General features: G+C 43.9%; 1 protein-coding gene across 1 annotated transcript in view; it reads right to left on the reverse strand.

Annotated features, from left to right (window-relative positions):
• OFCC1 (orofacial cleft 1 candidate 1) overlaps positions 1 to 16,632 on the reverse strand; it is a gene marked incomplete at its 5' end in the record, with an annotated part of 249,367 nt that overhangs the window by 169,646 nt on the left and 63,089 nt on the right. Inside the window, one exon of the mRNA XM_026647306.1 lies at positions 108 to 371. Coding sequence (XP_026503091.1) covers positions 108 to 371 — 264 coding nt within the window. The remainder of the gene's footprint in view (positions 1 to 107; positions 372 to 16,632) is intronic.

Consider the following 16,632-nt stretch of genomic DNA (forward strand, 5'->3'; position numbering starts at 1 on the left):
ATTGTCATTACCCTTTACCCTGCTTTAAGATAACACTGACTTTAAATGTGTCCAAGGCAAACTGGAATCCATGAGGAGGGGCGTATGGCAGGCCTAAGGTTACAAACCTGAAAATAGAGGTTGCACAACCAGTGGTCTAAATCCAATGAAATCAAATTTTCAATTTTTTTGAAGCGGTCAAATTTTGAATCATAATGGCCTCTGAGAAAAGGGCATTTAAACTTCCCCTGTAAAGTGTTGAAATTATTATCACATAAAGGAAAAGCGCCCCATCCTACAGCACGGTCGATGTAAGTATTGGTCTCATGAAGAAGAAAGAGTTCAAAGAGGAGTATCATGCCTGGTTTCACCTCCTTTCTAGCAGGCAGAACCTAACAAAAGATAAAGGGAAAGAAAGTATTAGTTATGATCAGAGAAACAGTTTCCCTGTCTCAGACTAAGTCTAACAAACTTCATACGTATGATCTAGTGTAACACACTGAAGATCACCTCAGTCACACATCTGAATGATTTCCACCATCTCTCTGATCAAAAGTGCAGTGTTGTATATTTTATTCATGCAATAATATGTGTTTTCCTGTATGCTTTTTACCTGTTTTTTTAATAAGCATAGAAAAGCTTTCATTACTATCAAATGCAAGCTAATAGAGTCAATAGAACATTTAAAAACTAACCAACTGTTGAATCTAAGTAAGCCCTAATTCTCTTGCGGGACTCTGATAGGGCCTACTCAAATTCCCTTCAGGGACCTATTCTGTGTGGCTCTTGGCCTATGTGGCTTTGGAGAATTCATCTATTCTGACATCTCCATGGTATCCACTAAGTAAAGACTGCCTCAGTCTAAAGGGTGGATTCATAAACTCCTCCCAACCCACTCACGGGAATTATATTGGTAGGCAAGTGAGCTGCAGCCTACTCCCTCAAACAAAAATGGAGAGCCCATCTAATGAGGCATCTGAGTCCCAGAGTAGGAGTCATTAAGGACTTTGGGGTAGTAAAGTCCCACCCCATCAACAGACTGGTAATTGCAATTCTAATGTTTCATGGGCTAGCCAAATCTGTTCTGATCACCTTGGAGACATGTAAAGGGTTACTTCAGCCCCAGGGCCCCAGAAAGCATTGGGTTCCCATGACAAGACCTGCAAATCAAGGATGAAGCAATATCCCTGAAGTAATAAATATATTTAAATCCTTTTCCTTTGTAAAGCAATTCAAGTTCAGAAAAGAAACGCTGATCCTATGCCACAATTTTTACCATGCTATTGAAGTAATTTAAGGTTTGATCCTGTTCCTGTTAAATAGGACCACATCCCTTAATTAATTTTAGAAGAAATGAAACAAAAAACCCTAGGAGTTGTATTGTCACATGTATAGGGTTGCCACCTGTCCTGGTTTTACCAAGATCATCCTTTTTTTGAAATAGCTGTCTTGGGAAATCTGTATGGCTGCTCAGTACACACTGACAGTTGTCCAGTTTTAGGGGCTCAGGATCATCATGGATGTCCTGTTATTTTTGTACAGAGGTGGTAATGCACCCCAACAGAAGCTCTGAGAGACATGATGTTACCCAGGGTTCTGGAGAGTGCAAGGGGAAAAAGGTAACCACACCAATTTGGAAGAGGGTAAATCATCTGCTCCCCTTTGTTCCTAACCAGTTCTGCTGAATGATACAGGACAGGGGCCCGAGCCCCATCTCTCATATATATATTAGAGTTTTATATTAGCAGTCATCATTGTAGTATTTGAGTGCCTTCCCCCTATCTCTGCCCCCTTTGTGGAGGTTAATGGTGGTGGCAACACTTTTTCTGTGGAGTTCTTGTATGGACTTAGTGTAAGGACTCCCATTGTACCCAGCCCCTGCTCTCCAGACCAGGCAGAGAGAGATGCTCATTGTTCCCTCTTTCTCTCCCGTGTACACCTGTATATACTTTGATGAGGACAAGATTTTCAAGAATGCCCAGTGTTGTTGAGTGCCCCAATTTTTGGGTGCACAATGTGACACATCTTCAGAACTTTCTGAAAGCCAGGCCCTTTGAAGGTATCTCAGGTTGGGTACCCAAAAAAGAAGATATCTAAAATCACCAGTAACTTTTGAAAATCTTTGCCTAAATAATAGTGCCCATAATACTTTAAATTAGTATGACTTTTTTCACTCAGATGAAGTTCAATAGTTGGTGTACCTGGTCCACTCTACATATTTAAATGACGTATCATCCAAGGACATTTAGCTAAACACGTGTGATGCAGCAACTTCCATTCATTTTTAAAAACATATTGGCATTGATTCTTTGTTCTTGCTTGCATGGTAGACCAGATAATAGGCATAGACAGCAAGCAAGCTACTAGGTTTTGGGGGTTTTTTCTTTCTCAGTCTCTGGAGTGATGAAGGGCTCTTCTCATACAAATAACAGAAATGTTAGCAAGAGAAATGCTACATGTATATAGTCATGCTACATGTCATGAATTTTTTTAAAGGGGGAATATTTATTATTATTTTAAAATATAGAGATTTACCTTCCCGTTTCAGGTTATAAATTATGATTGGATGATGGCAAAAGAGGGGAGATAATTTAAGGAAATCTCTTAAAACTATAAATATTGTCATTATGTAGGTGTACTTTACATTAATTATGTAAATATATTCTAAGACTTTGTGTACGCTTAAAAAGAAACAGAAGCATCTGTTGAAAAATGCCATAACCCTGTGGCAGCTGCTATTAAACCATTAACAGTATCAGGTTTCATTTAAACCAGATTTACCATTTTCTATAACAGCCCGTGGGAAAGCTAAAAACATTAGGCACAAATTACTGACAAAAGAGATCCTTAATCAAGCCATACATTTCATTTGGCTAGTTGGGTGCTAGATAGTAACCTTTGTGATACAAATAAAAAAAGTGATTACAAGGCTAAGGTCAAAGACAATTATCTGTACTGTTGAAAAGTTTTAAAGTATAAACAGCTGAAGTAATTGTCATATCACAGCAGAACTTTTAGTGTATTTCCTATTTGTGGGAAGGGGAGAATTATTATCTTTTTTATGATCCTTTAAGAACAAACTGCCCTGTGCCATGACATCTGTAACAAACTGGACAGTGGTTACACAGCTGGTGTGAGGGAAAGAAAGGTTATTTACCTGATATTAACTGGGGTTCTTCAAGATGAGTGGTCCCGATGGGTTTTCACTGTGGGTGCGCACGCACTCCATGTGTCAAAGATGTGAAGATTCTTCAATAGCAGTGTCCATTGGTCTGCGCCTGTGTCCTGCACCTCCTTATTCTCCAAACCAAGAGCATAAGGGGAAGCATGGACCAACTGTCTCTCCAGTTCCTTCTCTCCCATGAATCACTCTAGGAAAGAATCTGAGCAGAGGGGAAGGAGGGTGAGACATGGAATACCCATAGGGGCCACATATTGCAAAGAACTCCAGTTACAATAGGCAATTAACCTTTCTTTCTTCTTCAAGTGGTGGTTCCAACGGGTACTAACTGTGAGTGACTCACAAGCAATGCTTTTTGAGGAAGGAGGTTTCGGAGCGAGGATGGCAAGGAATTCTATAGAGAAGCCAGAGGAGATGATATCTAGAGTCCATCTGTCCAACATGATGTGTTGACACATTGAGTGAAAATGAGCCAGGTGGCCACCAAAAGGGGTGGGGATATCCAGCAGTGGGGAGACTGGTCGGCAGCTCTGAGAAGTCCCATCAAAATGATTTCTTGGCGAAAGGTTGGAAGTGAGTTGGAAGTGACCGTGGGGCATTTTGTCTGCTTCGGTGTACCCTCTGACACTTCCTGGGAGGTCTATAGGTCCCTCTGCTGGTAGAAGGATTGAAAACTGGGCATTGCCTATAGGAAGGAAGTGCGACATACTTCCATTGTGGAGCCAGGAGGTATATTCTCAAGGAGCAGAGGGTTTCCCGAGAGTCTTTAAATATGTGTGACAACTCATCCATCTTTTCACTCAATCAGTTGTTTTCCCAGTCCTCCACTGTAGCTTGAACTTCCTTGGAGAACCCAAAGGAGTGAAGCCACAATGCCTGCTTCATGACAACCAAAGTCTCCATGGAGTGAGAGGTTGTGTCTACTGCCTCTAGCGACGCCTGAAAAGAGGACTTAGCAATGAGCTTGCCTTCATCGATGATTTCTTGAAAATTGAGACCTGAGTGCCTGGAGGAACTTGTTTGTAAACTCTATTCATTTGATATAGTTAACAAAGTTATTTTTGGATGCAAGTGCCTGATTATTCACTGTGTGAAATTGTAGGTTAGCAGAAGGGAAACTTTTCCTTCCCAGGAGGTCCAGTTCCTTGGCTTCCTTGTCAGAAAGTGTTGACCTATGCTGGTTCAATCTGCTGCATTCAGCAGCAGCCTGGACTGCCAAAGAGTTTGTTGCAAGGTGGGAAAAAAACAATCATGACCCCTTAGACTGAACAAAATATCTTTTTTTTCTGACATCTTGGAGGTTGGAGTACAGGTAGCTGAGAGTATGGCAAACTGTTTTGGCAGGTTACAATATGGTTTCATTAACAGGACACACCACCTTGCTAGGACCTGCTAACTGGAGGATGTCCAGAAGCTTGTGAGAAGGGTTCTGAACTTCCTCTAGGGGGATTTGGAAAGAATACTGAGGTTGTCCTGAAATTGCTTGAAATCATCAGAAAGGCAACAGCAAGGCCAGTGTCACTCCCTCATTGGGAAATGAGGAAGAGAAAGCCACAGATGGATGAAGCAGTTCTGGCTGCGTGGGCTATTCCTCTTCCTTACGGTGCTCCTGAAGGGACTGTGGCTCTTCCCTCTGATGTGACCCCTGCTCTAAGTCTAGTTCAGATCCTCTTGGATTATAAGGTCTGAAGTAAGGGTCTCAGTCACCACAGTAGGGACAGTGTGTAGGTTCATTCGGATATGGAGGCAGTGCCCATGGGGAGGGTACTATTGGTCCCAAGCCTTAGAGTACTGTTTAGAGTGTGAAGGTACCTATGCAGCTCCCAAATCCCACTCAGGGCTAATCTGGCATCACAGAATGATGGTCTGGCTTTAGGGTTATCAGAGGACTCCTACACTTCTACCAGTGGAGCTGCTGGTACCATGTATCTGGTGGTAAGGTGTCTGGTAGAGGGAAATGACAAATAATGCACCGAGAGTGGAGAATGCTCAGCACTACAGCTGGTGGACAGAATCAGCAAGCAGTGCACTGATGGTGTATGCACTTCTTTGATTATTGGCTTCAAGAGTATTGGCAACTCCAGGTCCATATAAATCGTTAGGTCATCAAGGATAGTATAAGGTCTAGCAGATGGGAAGCTTCTGGCCCTAGGAGGCACTGACGCTGCACACGTAGGTTGGGCAGCAGGTGATGGTACTGCTCAGTCCTTCTTTCTGTAGTGTAGTACCATTAGTGCAGTCAGCGACCACTCCCTTCTCTCCTTTGCAGATGCTAGGGTCAGTCCCACCTCCCTGTACAGGTGGTAACCTTGGATTGGCCTTGGCCCTCAGTATTGACAGGGCAGACCCTGAATCAGCAGCATGAAGTCTCATCAGACTTGAAGGGTAAGGGGGTAGGAGAGGCAGCCTCTCTTTAGGAGTCTTAGAGGAGACTTTCTCCCGTTTTTATGGGAGTGTTTGTCCTTACCCTCTTCTTGTTTCTGCCTGATAGTTGTTAGACCAGGGAACTGAGGTTCTGGAGCTAGAGAGTGCTGGGTTCAGACAGGCTCTACTTGGTGACTCCGACTAGTGTATGGGGGGTCAGAGAGCCCAGGAGCAGGTAGGGGCCTTATGGATAGCTCCTTCAGGTGTCTTTGGAGTGAAACTCATGGGATAGTCACGTTTGAGGAGGGAAGGAGAGACAGACCTCACACATGGAAGGAATGTGAGACTCCCCAAAGCAATACAAGCAGGAGTTGTGGGAATTGCTAACCATGAAGACCTGGGGACAGCCACACATGATTTGAAACCTGGGAGCTTGGGCATGCTAAATGCCCTGAATGGAAGAGGAGAGGGGCACAAAAACACTACTACCACCTAACTGACTAGATACTAAAACTAACTATAAGAAGGAAAAAATAACTATTGACAGCAGGAAACCCTGATTGAAAGGAGATGCTAGCAAAGCTTATGACACTGAGGAGTTCCGTCTTGGACTATAAGCAGTAGAAAAGAACTGGAAAGACAGTCAGTTTGTGCTGTCCCTTATGCCCTTGGTTTGGAGCATGAAAACACACAGACATGGGCTGATGGACACTGGTACTGAAGAATCTTTTGGTCTCAGGTGCATGGAGCGCATGCGTATCCACAGTGAATACCCATAGCAAACAACACTCTAAGAAGAACTGACTTATGCAGACCGGTATCATCTTCTTGTTTCTTGGTGCTCTGTTAAATCCACTTGTTGTCTCTCGTATTCTTAGATTGTAAGCTTTTCAGGACAGGAAGAATCTCTTTGTTATATATTTATACAGAGCCTAGTGCAACTGGGCCAGGGCCTATAGGCTCTACCATAATTCAGATACTAAAATAATGATTTTGTAACCCACTGTAGGTGCTGAACTTTCTTCCACCAAAGGCTCTTCACATTTATTCTATAAACACAGGAGTTTTTACATGTGAACTATAGATTTCTGTCTAAGGTGTATCAGGCCTGGTCTACACTATGATTTTAGGTCGAATTTAGCAGCGTTACCTCGATTTAAGCCTGGACCCGTCCACATGACGAAGCCCTTTTTTTCGACTTAAAGGGCTCTTTAAATCGATTTCTTTACTCCACCTCCGACGAGGGGAATAGCGCTGAAATCGGCCTTGCTGGGTCAAATTTGGGGTAGTGTGGACGCAATTCAACGGTATTGGCCTCCGGGAGCTATCCCAGAGTGCTCCATTGTGACCGCTCTGGACAGCGCTCTCAACTCAGATGCACTGGCCAGGTAGACAGGAAAAGGCCCGCGAACTTTTGAATCTCATTTCCTGTTTGGCCAGTGTGGCAAGGTGCAGGTGAGTGCAGATCTCATCAGCAGAGGTGACCATGATGGAGTCCCAGGATCGCAAAAGAGCTCCAGCATGAACCGAATGGGAGGTACGGGATCTGCTCGCCATATGGGGAGACGAATCCATGCTAGCTGAACTCCGTTGCAGTAAACGAAATGCCAAAACATTAGAAAAAGTCTCAAAGGGCATGAAGGACAGAGGCCATAACAGGGACGCACAGCAGTGCCGCGTGAAAGTTAAGGAGCTAAGGCAAGCCTACCACAAAACCAGAGAGGCAAACGGAAGGTCCGGGGCAGAGCCGCAGACATGCCGCTTCTACGCTGAGCTGCATGCCATGCTAGGGGGTGCAGCCACCACTACCCCAACCCTGTGCTTTGACTCCGTCAATGGAGAATCACGCAACACGGAAGCGGGTTTTGGGGATGAGGAAGATGATGATGAATAGCTTGAAGATAGCTCACAGCAAGGAAGCGGAGAAACCGGTTTTCCCCAACAGCCAGGGTACGTTTTTCACCCTGGACCTGGAGCCAGTAACCCCCAAACCCACCCAAGGCATGCTCCTGGACCCTGAGGGCGGACAAGGGACCGCTGGTGAGTGTACCTTTGTAAATATTACACATGGTTTAAAAGAAAGCGCGTTTAATGATTAATTTGCCCTGGCATTCGCGGCCAGCACAGCTACTGGAAAAGTCTGTTAACATGTATGGGGATGGAGTGGAAATCCTCCAGGGACATCTCCATAAAGCTCTCCTGGATGTACTCTCAAAGCCTTTGCAAAAGGTTTATGGGGAGGGCTGCCTTATTCCGTCCGTCATGGTAGGACACTTTACCACGCCAGGCCAGTAGCACGTAGTCTGGAATCATTGCATAACAAAGCATGGCAGCGTATGGTCCCAGTGTTTGCTGGTATTCAGACAACATCCATTCCTTATCTCTCTGTGTTATCCTCAGGAGAGTGATATCATTCATGGTCACCTGGTTGAAATAAGGTGCTTTTATTAAGGGGACATTCAGAGGTGCCCGTTCCTGCTCGGCTGTTTGGCTGTGCGGCTGAACAGAAATGTTCCCCGCTGTTAGACACGCGGTGGGGGGAGGGGTGAAGTGATCATCCCAGAGAATTGCATGTATGTGGGGGGGTTATTTGGGTTTGTGCTGCATGCTAACCCGCAAACCGCAGCCCCTCCTTTTAAATTGCCAACCCATTTTAAATGGTCAACCCAACGGCCGCTTGGTATGGGAAATGAGGGCGCTGCTGTTTGAAACCATTCCCACATATTATGAAGGTTAAAGAAGCCAAAAGACTGTGGCTTACCATGGCTGCCTGCAAGCCGAATTCTGTTGCCTGGCACTGTGTGAGTGATCTCTCACACCAAACCGGCAGGCCCTCAATATAAATAAGAGGCAAAATGCGACCTTGTAACAAAAGCACATGTACTGTGTAATGTGAACAGCAAGGTTTAACGGGAAAGAGTGATCCTCTTGTTCTCTAAAATGTGTCTTTTTAACTACCAATCTCCCTTTTCCCCCACCAGCTGCAAATGTTTCTCCTTTGCAGAGGCTAGCGAAGATTAGAAGGCGAAAAAAACCTACTCGGGATGACATGTTCTCGGAGCTACAGATGTCCTCCCACGCTGACAGAGCACAGCAGAATGCGTGGAGGCAGACAATGTCAGAGTGCAAGAAAGCACAATATGAACGCGAGGAGAGGTGGTGGGCTGAATCGCGGGCTGAAGAGAGTAAGTGGCGGGCTGAAGAGGATAGGTGGCGTCAGATTGCTGACAGAAGGCAAGAGTCGATGCTCCGACTGCTGGAGCATCAAACTGATATGCTCCAGCATATGATTGAGCTGCAGGAAAGGCAGCAGGAGCACAGACCGCCGCTACAGCCCCTGTGTAACCAACAGCCCTCCTCCCCATGTTCCATAGCCTCCTCACTCGCCAGATGCCCAAGAATGCGGTGGGGGGGCCTCCGGCCACCCAGCCACTCCACCCCAGAGGATTGCCCAAGCAACAAAAGGCTGTCCTTCAATAAGTTTTAAAGTTTTAAAGTGCAGTGTGGCCTTGTCCTTGCCTCCTCCCCCACACCACCTGGCGCTTCCCTCCTCCCCCACCCCTCCTGGGCTACCTTGGCAGTTATCCCCCTATTTGTGTGATGAATTAATAAAGAATGCATGAATGTGAAGTAACAATGACTTTATTGCCTCTGCAAGCAGTGATCGAAGGGGAGAGGGGAGGGTGGTTAGCTTACAGGGAAGTAGAGTGAACCGGTGCAGGGGGGAGGGTTTCATCAAGGAGAAACAAACAGAACTTTCACACCGTAGCCTGGCCAGTCATGAAACTGGTTTTCAAAGCTTCTCTGATGCGCATCGCGCCCTGCTGTGCTCTTCTAACCGCCCTGATGTCTGGCTGCACGTAATCAGCGGCCAGGCAATTTGCCTCAACTGCCCACCCCGCCATAAATGTCTCCCCCTTACTCTCACAGATATTGTGGAGCGCACAGCAAGCAGTAATAACAATGGGAATATTGGTTTCGTTGAGGTCCATCCGAGTCAGTAAACTGTGCCAGAGCGCTTTTAAACGTCCAAATGCACATTCTACCACCATTCTGCACTTGCTCAGAATATAGTTGAACAGGTCCTGACTACTGTCCAGGCTGCCTGTGTATGACTTCATGAGCCCTGGCATTAAGGGGTAGGCTGGGTCCCCAAGGATAACTATAGGCATTTCAACATCCCCAACGGTTATTTTCTGGTCTGGGAAGAAAGTCCCTTCCTGCAGCTTTTGAAACAGACCAGAGTTCCAGAAGACGCGAGCGTCATGTACCTTTCCCGGCCATCCCATGTTGATGTTGGTGAAACATCCCTTGTGATCCACCAGTGCTTGCAGCAGCATTGAAAAGTACCCCTTTCGGTTTATGTACTCACTGGCTGGTGCTCCAGTGCCAAGATAGGGATATGGGTTCCATCTATCGCCCCACCACAGTTAGGGAATCCCATTGCAGCAAAGCCATCCACTATGACCTGCACATTTCCCAGAGTCACTACCCTTGATATCAGCAGCTCTTTGATTGCGTTGGCTACTTGGATCACAGCAGCCCCCACAGTAGATTTGCCCACTCCAAATTGATGCCCGACTGACCGGTAGCTGTCTGGCGTTGCAAGCTTCCACAGGGCTATCGCCACTCGCTTCTCAACTGTGAGGGCTGCTCTCATCTTGGTATTCTGGCGCTTCAGGGCAGGGGAAAGCAAGTCACAAAGTTCCACGAAAGTGCCCTTACGCATGCGAAAGTTTTGCAGCCACTGGGAATCATCCCAGACCTGCAACACTATGCAGTCCCACCAGTCTGTGCTTGTTTCCCGGGCCGAGAATTGGCGTTCCACAGCATGAACCTGCCCCATTAACACCATGATGTGCACATTGCCGGGCCCCGTACTTTGTGAGAAGTCTATGTCCATGTCTATTTCCTCATCACTCTCGTCACCGCGCTGCTGTCGCCTCCTCGCCTGGTTTTGCTTTGGCAGGTTCTGGTTCTGCATATACTCCAGGATAATGCTGTGCTGGTTATACTGCTCATAATTGCCGTGGTGATCTGAGCGGGCTCCATGATACCAGTGCCATGGCGTCTGGGCTGAAAAAAGGTGCGAAACGATTGTCTGCCATTGCTTTCACGGAGGGAGGGAGGGAGAAATGGAGGGAGTGGGGGTCTGACATGTACCCAGAATCACCCGCGACACTGTTTTTGCCCCATCAGGCATTGGGATCTCAACCCAGAATTCCAATGGGCGGCGGAGACTGTGGGAACTGTGGGATAGCTACCCACCGCTACCCAAAGTGCAATGCTCCGGAAGTCGACACTAGCCTCGGTACTGTGGATGCAGTCCGCCGACTTAATGCACTTAGAGCATTTTGTGTGGGGACACACACAATTGACTGTATAAAAATGATTTCTAAAAAACCGACATCTATAAATTCGACCTAATTTCGTAGTGTAGACATACCCTTAGTGTGAGTATGACACACTTCAGTGTGTACTCGCTCTAATTCAACACACCAATTAAATAAAGAAGAGGCTTCCATGTGCCATGGGTTCACACATGCAAAACTACAGGGCAAGTCTACATATGCTGGCTCCATCCTGATATACAAAACCTTTGCCCATGCGTCCTTGGGCTTTAGATTAGGCACTAAAAATGTTGCCAGTAGTGCAACATGTGCATGATGATCTCATCCAAGTGAGCTACTACTGTTAAGGAATCACAAGGCTGCAGCAGGAGAGCTCTGAAAAGGGAGGCTCTCCTCTTTATATCTCCCTACTAAAGCTATCTGTCTAGGTACTTATGCAGCCCCCATCACCATAGTAACTGAGTATCTCCACAGTGCCAGACTGACCGCTTGTCACAGGGTGGGGCAGCCCTATGAGGAAGATGGGCTTAGCACCACCTATGCTTAAATAGCTACCGGTTAGGTGGTGGGTTTGAGGGAGAGATCATGTGATAGCTGGTAGCTCACTGGTCCTGAGATAAAACGCCATCAAGAGCTCAGTTACAAAGAGAGACTTGCCAGGAGCTCTCTCCTGCAGGAGACCCAGGGCCACAGGAAAGGACCTGGAAGGGATTCTCCCCCCTAGGCTAGGTGGAAGACCTGGCTGGAAATACCTACTGCATTGCCAGGTGAAGAAGCCTTACAAAGAAGAGGTTTTGGGAGGAGTCAGGCAGCTGGAACTGGTTTACCTGTTTTGCTTTGTGTTGGTCTGTCTTAGTTTTGAAAAATAAACCCATCCCTGAAGAAAGGGACTGAAATTCTGCCACTGTCGAGAGCTGTATTTGATGTCCCACCTAGTTAGTTGGCACACCAGCGTACACCATTGCTTTGGATTCTAATGTTGATGAATAAAACCATAACATGAAAAATGCAAATATATACATTTATATGACTGAAACCCTAAAGTCCTCAGTTTGTACTATGTCTTTATGCAGACAAAATTTCCACGGCAGTCAATGGGATGTAAAAACCTTCCATATCCGTATTGTGTCTTCTACTCACTTTCCACTAGTATAATGGACTCCGCAAGGTGCAAGCCGGTGGCATATAAAGGCTCTGAGTGAGTGTGTGTGTGTGTGTGTGTGTGAGATATTCCTCTTGTTCCGCAATGAACAGAATTGCATTTAATTGAATTAAATCATAGTGAACTAAAATTATCTGTTGTCACTACTTCTGAATTCAACTGTTTTATATCAGTTTTATTGTAATATATCTTACTTCTCCATATGCCACAATAATTTCAACAAAGAAACCATTTACTCTAGAGAGAGAATGAATTCAATTTGAATATTTCAAATAAGCAGATTCAGTTTGGGTAGGTTTTTTTTTTTTTCCCCCTCCAACTTGCTCTTGGGGTTTGCCTGGTTAGACTAGAGATAAATCTTTTCTTTTTCTGTTTTTTCCCCATGAGTTGAACTTGAGAGAAAATTGAGCACAGCCCATTACTTCTGCAGACCCCAGTGCCTAAGCCACAGTACACAAAGAGATGTGACTTTCAAACATCTGCCACTTGATTAGATTAAAGACTAAACCCAAACTGAGCTGGAATAAAGACTCAAACGCATTTCAATAACTTTTGAAAATGAAAGAACTTTGCAAGACCATATATAATTATTAGCAGCTAGTTATTACTGACAACAAACACTATGATGAATGAACCCTTCTGGCATAGATAGAGGTACATATAGAAAGCTTTTCAAAAAGGAGACAGTACCTATCAAATCATCTTATTAACAATATAACACTAACTAAATCTCATCTACTTATTCGTGATGAACCTAAATAAGGCTAGAGATTTGAAGATAAGACAGTTATTGCCAGAATGAGGTGAGGCTTTTATAAGCAGTTTTCAGACCTTCCATGTTTATGTGCAACAAGTAGCTACACGGGAAGAAGAAAGAATGATCTTGGGAAATGATTATATAATTTGAAAATAAATTAAAGGCCAGAGGGCTGGAAATGGAAATCTGTATGCAGTAAACAGAAGTAAAAGTAAAAGGTCACATAAGGAAGTCAGGCAAAAGTAACGTGCATCCTTCTGGGCTGGAGACCTAAAAGGTTGGGAGCAGTGGGATTCAGGGAAACCCTTTTTCCCTGAATCCCACTGTTTCCCAAATGTTTCCATGAAGAAGCACACTAGCAGCACAGGAATAGTACATTCCATCTCATTTTCATCTGTGACACTTTTGGATATCATTTGTTAAATCAGGGGTCGGCAACCTTTCAGAAGCGGTGTGCCGAGTCTTCATTTATTCATTCTAATTTATGGTTTCGCGTGCCAGTCATACATGTTAACGTTTTTAGAAGATCTCTTTCTATAAGTCTATAATATATAAATAAACTATTGTTGTATGTAAAGTAAATAAGGTTTTTAAAATGTTTAAGAAGCTTAATTTAAAATTAAATTAAAATGCAGAGCCCCCCGGACCAGTGGCCAAGACCCGGGCAGTGTGAGTGCCACTGAAAATCAGCTCGCGGGCCGCCTTTGGCACGCGTGCCATAGGTTGCCTACCCCTGTGTTAAATATATGCAAACATATACATTGTGTGATCAACCTTCTCCCTTGGGTGTTGCAATCTAGGCTCAGACCCAGGACTGGGGATGAGCTGCACCTGGAAATGCAGGTCAGGGGTGTCTGAGCAAAGCTGGTTTAAAACTCATCTGTATGAAGGACTGGTCTCTCTATGCTGTGCCATACCATACCAAAGGTTGCTTTAACTTATGCCAGGCTGCAATGGCCCCAAGGGATTGAAACAGCCAAGGAGTAGCACAGCACAAGAGCCTACTTGCCACAATTCCTCTTTGCTATGCTGACAGTGGGGCTAGGGTCTCTCCAAGTGGCTTTACCTTGTGCAGTGTGAAGTGGCCACACCATCTGGCCCCTTGTCTTTCCAGATACAGGATTTTTTTTGTTTTTGCATACTGTGCGCTTTATCATCTGCGTGTGGCCCTGCACATCTGCTGCCAATTCTGTTCTGTTTTGGGTGACCAGATGTCCCGATTTTATAGGGACATTCCCTATATTCATGGCTTTATCTTAGATAGGCGCTTATTACCCCCCACCCCCTGTCCCAATTTTTCACACTTGCTATCTGGTTACCCTAGTTCTGTTCTTTGACAAGCAGGGTGTAGTAACATTGGAGTAGCCAACATTAACCTTCCGAAGAGTGTCTCATGATATCACTGTACCAGTAACTACGGGAGTCAATGGATACTGACTCCTGTCATGTGATGAGAGGGTGTTAGCCTTTGTAAACCTGACCCTGCTCAGCTGCCTGGGACCAGGAAATCAAGTTCATTCTGTTACCATCAAACCAGCATTCCTGCATACATTGCATATTTATGAAGGGTCACCACTGTGAATTACCTTAACATTGGCAGAGCATGAGGTTATCAAATTGGGATGCCCTTTACAAGCTGTTTCTTTCACATCAGTAGGCTAGAGAGGGGCCCAAACCAACCCCCCATCCCAATCTCTTAACACTCGTGAACTTTGGAATCTGTCTGCTAACTACAGGCTTCATCCCATTCCTAAGGCAGACTAAAGTCTAGTTTATCTCTAAATCCTCGCATAGGCTACTTAGACATTATGCTCTATATTTAAAGATCTGGCTGTGCTCAAGCAGATAGCTCCAACATAATATAGCTTGAATTATTGTATTCTAATGAACTTTTATGACATAGCTCAACATACTGGACCTAACGACTGTTCAAAAGTCCTCACCCTTGGTCAGGCTCACAACATATATTGGAGACAGCCATAGCTGAACTATGCTAGAAAATGTTCACTTGTGAGTAGACAATGACCCCTCCATGCTCTAGGAGAGTCATGACAGTGATTTATGATTGGAATAGATGACAGTACCTATGCCAATAAAGTCATTCTATATAGAGATTGGACCAAACAGGCATTAACAGATTGTTCTGCTGGGCCTAGAATGGAGTAAAATGTTTGCGCCCAGTTGGTGAATTTCACTCCAAATGTCAGGGAGCTACATAGATCTTATGAGGCCAAAATGTCCCCTTTGAAATCATTGGCACTGGATATTTATTGCAAAGAAGGGTTTGAAAATTAGATTTTGAAATATAAAAAATAAAGTAGCAGTGAGAATAAATATTTGCTTCTGCTTTGTAAAGTCATTGTAAAAATATTTCTAAATAGGTGCAAGTGTCTGTATGAGGTTAATACTTTCATTCAACAAAAAAATTCATGAAGCAGCTTATCACCCCAACACTGAATGATTTTATCCATGAGAAAAATTAAGTGGCTCTCATTTTTTTGAAATCCTCTGGTGCTGCAGTACATTATTACCTCCTATCTTTTTCCCCCCCACAGCGTCAAATCCTTGTGTTCCATCCTATGAAGTGTCCTAAAGCTAAATTTTCTAAGCTGCTCCAGAGTTTAGATCAATAATAAATAAATAAATAAATATAATAATAATAATAAAGTTTGTGCTCTAGTTTTCTGTTTTGTAGTTATTAAAAGCATCTCAATTCTTAGATAGATGCTGACATATGGAAAATAATGTCTTGGAAAGTGTTAGGTTTACCATATTTTAAGAACTAATATCTTAGGTCATGTTAATCAGTTTCTGATATATGTAGTTTTCAAAAGGCACTTCAGGAAAGAAAATTGTGGGCATGACTAATAACAACAAGGATATGAACTATATTCTTTATGTATATCTGAATCTGAACATTACCAAAGTATTTCACCATCTTATATGTTTAGGAAGCTTTAAATAAAATAATAAATTTGCCTCTTTCCATGAATTGAGCATTCTTTTTTCCCAAGCAAAAAACTTCAAATTTATTAATTTTGTAGCTATACTTTAAAATGAATGCCAGCCCCAGCTACATGACTGCATGATAAGTGTCCTGAAACTTCAAGAAAAGGCACTAAATTTTTCACAGCATTTGTGTTTCATTTTCAGGGTAGTAAAAATATGGTGCCCTTTTAATAATGAATAATAGATCTCCCAGTTTGATTTACATGCATGGATTAAATGTCATGTTTGAAAAGTTGCTGTTTTATTCATATTGGATTTCCCTCAAGTAAAACAAAATGGTAGCCAGCTACTGTTGCAATATTGCTGCCTTTCCACATTGATACATAAATATTAACTGCTTGATATACTCTTTAAACTCTAGAGATCTGTGAATTGTTCTGTCAGCAACTGCAAGCTTTATATGCATACGAACTGATTTAGGGCAATCAAATGTTCCAGGTACATAGGGAAGTTGTGGCAGAAGTACACCTTCAGTACTGCCTTGTAGAGCTAATACATCTTCACGAAAGTACGAAGCCTAGAATGTTGGAAAGGCACTCCACCACAGTCCCCTGCTGAATTGAGACACCATCAAATGCCAGCATCAAAGCAGTTAAAAAATAACTTCTGAGGGTCAAATACCAATACAATGGTTTTCCTTTTCTCTATGTGTAAAATCAATGCTTGCGAAAGGTGCTGGACTGACAGCCTTGGATGCTACCGTCCATTATTATTAATTAACCTTTCCAAGGGGTTACTTGTGAGAAGTCTGATATATTTGTGTTATTATATATTTTGTGTTATTATTAGGGCTGGTAGAAAACTGTCCATCTAACCACATTTTTCAATG

This window comes from Terrapene carolina, unplaced genomic scaffold (assembly GCF_002925995.2).
Source record: "Terrapene carolina triunguis isolate 2854851 unplaced genomic scaffold, T_m_triunguis-2.0 Scaffold58, whole genome shotgun sequence".
NCBI classification, from domain to species: domain Eukaryota; kingdom Metazoa; phylum Chordata; order Testudines; family Emydidae; genus Terrapene; species Terrapene triunguis.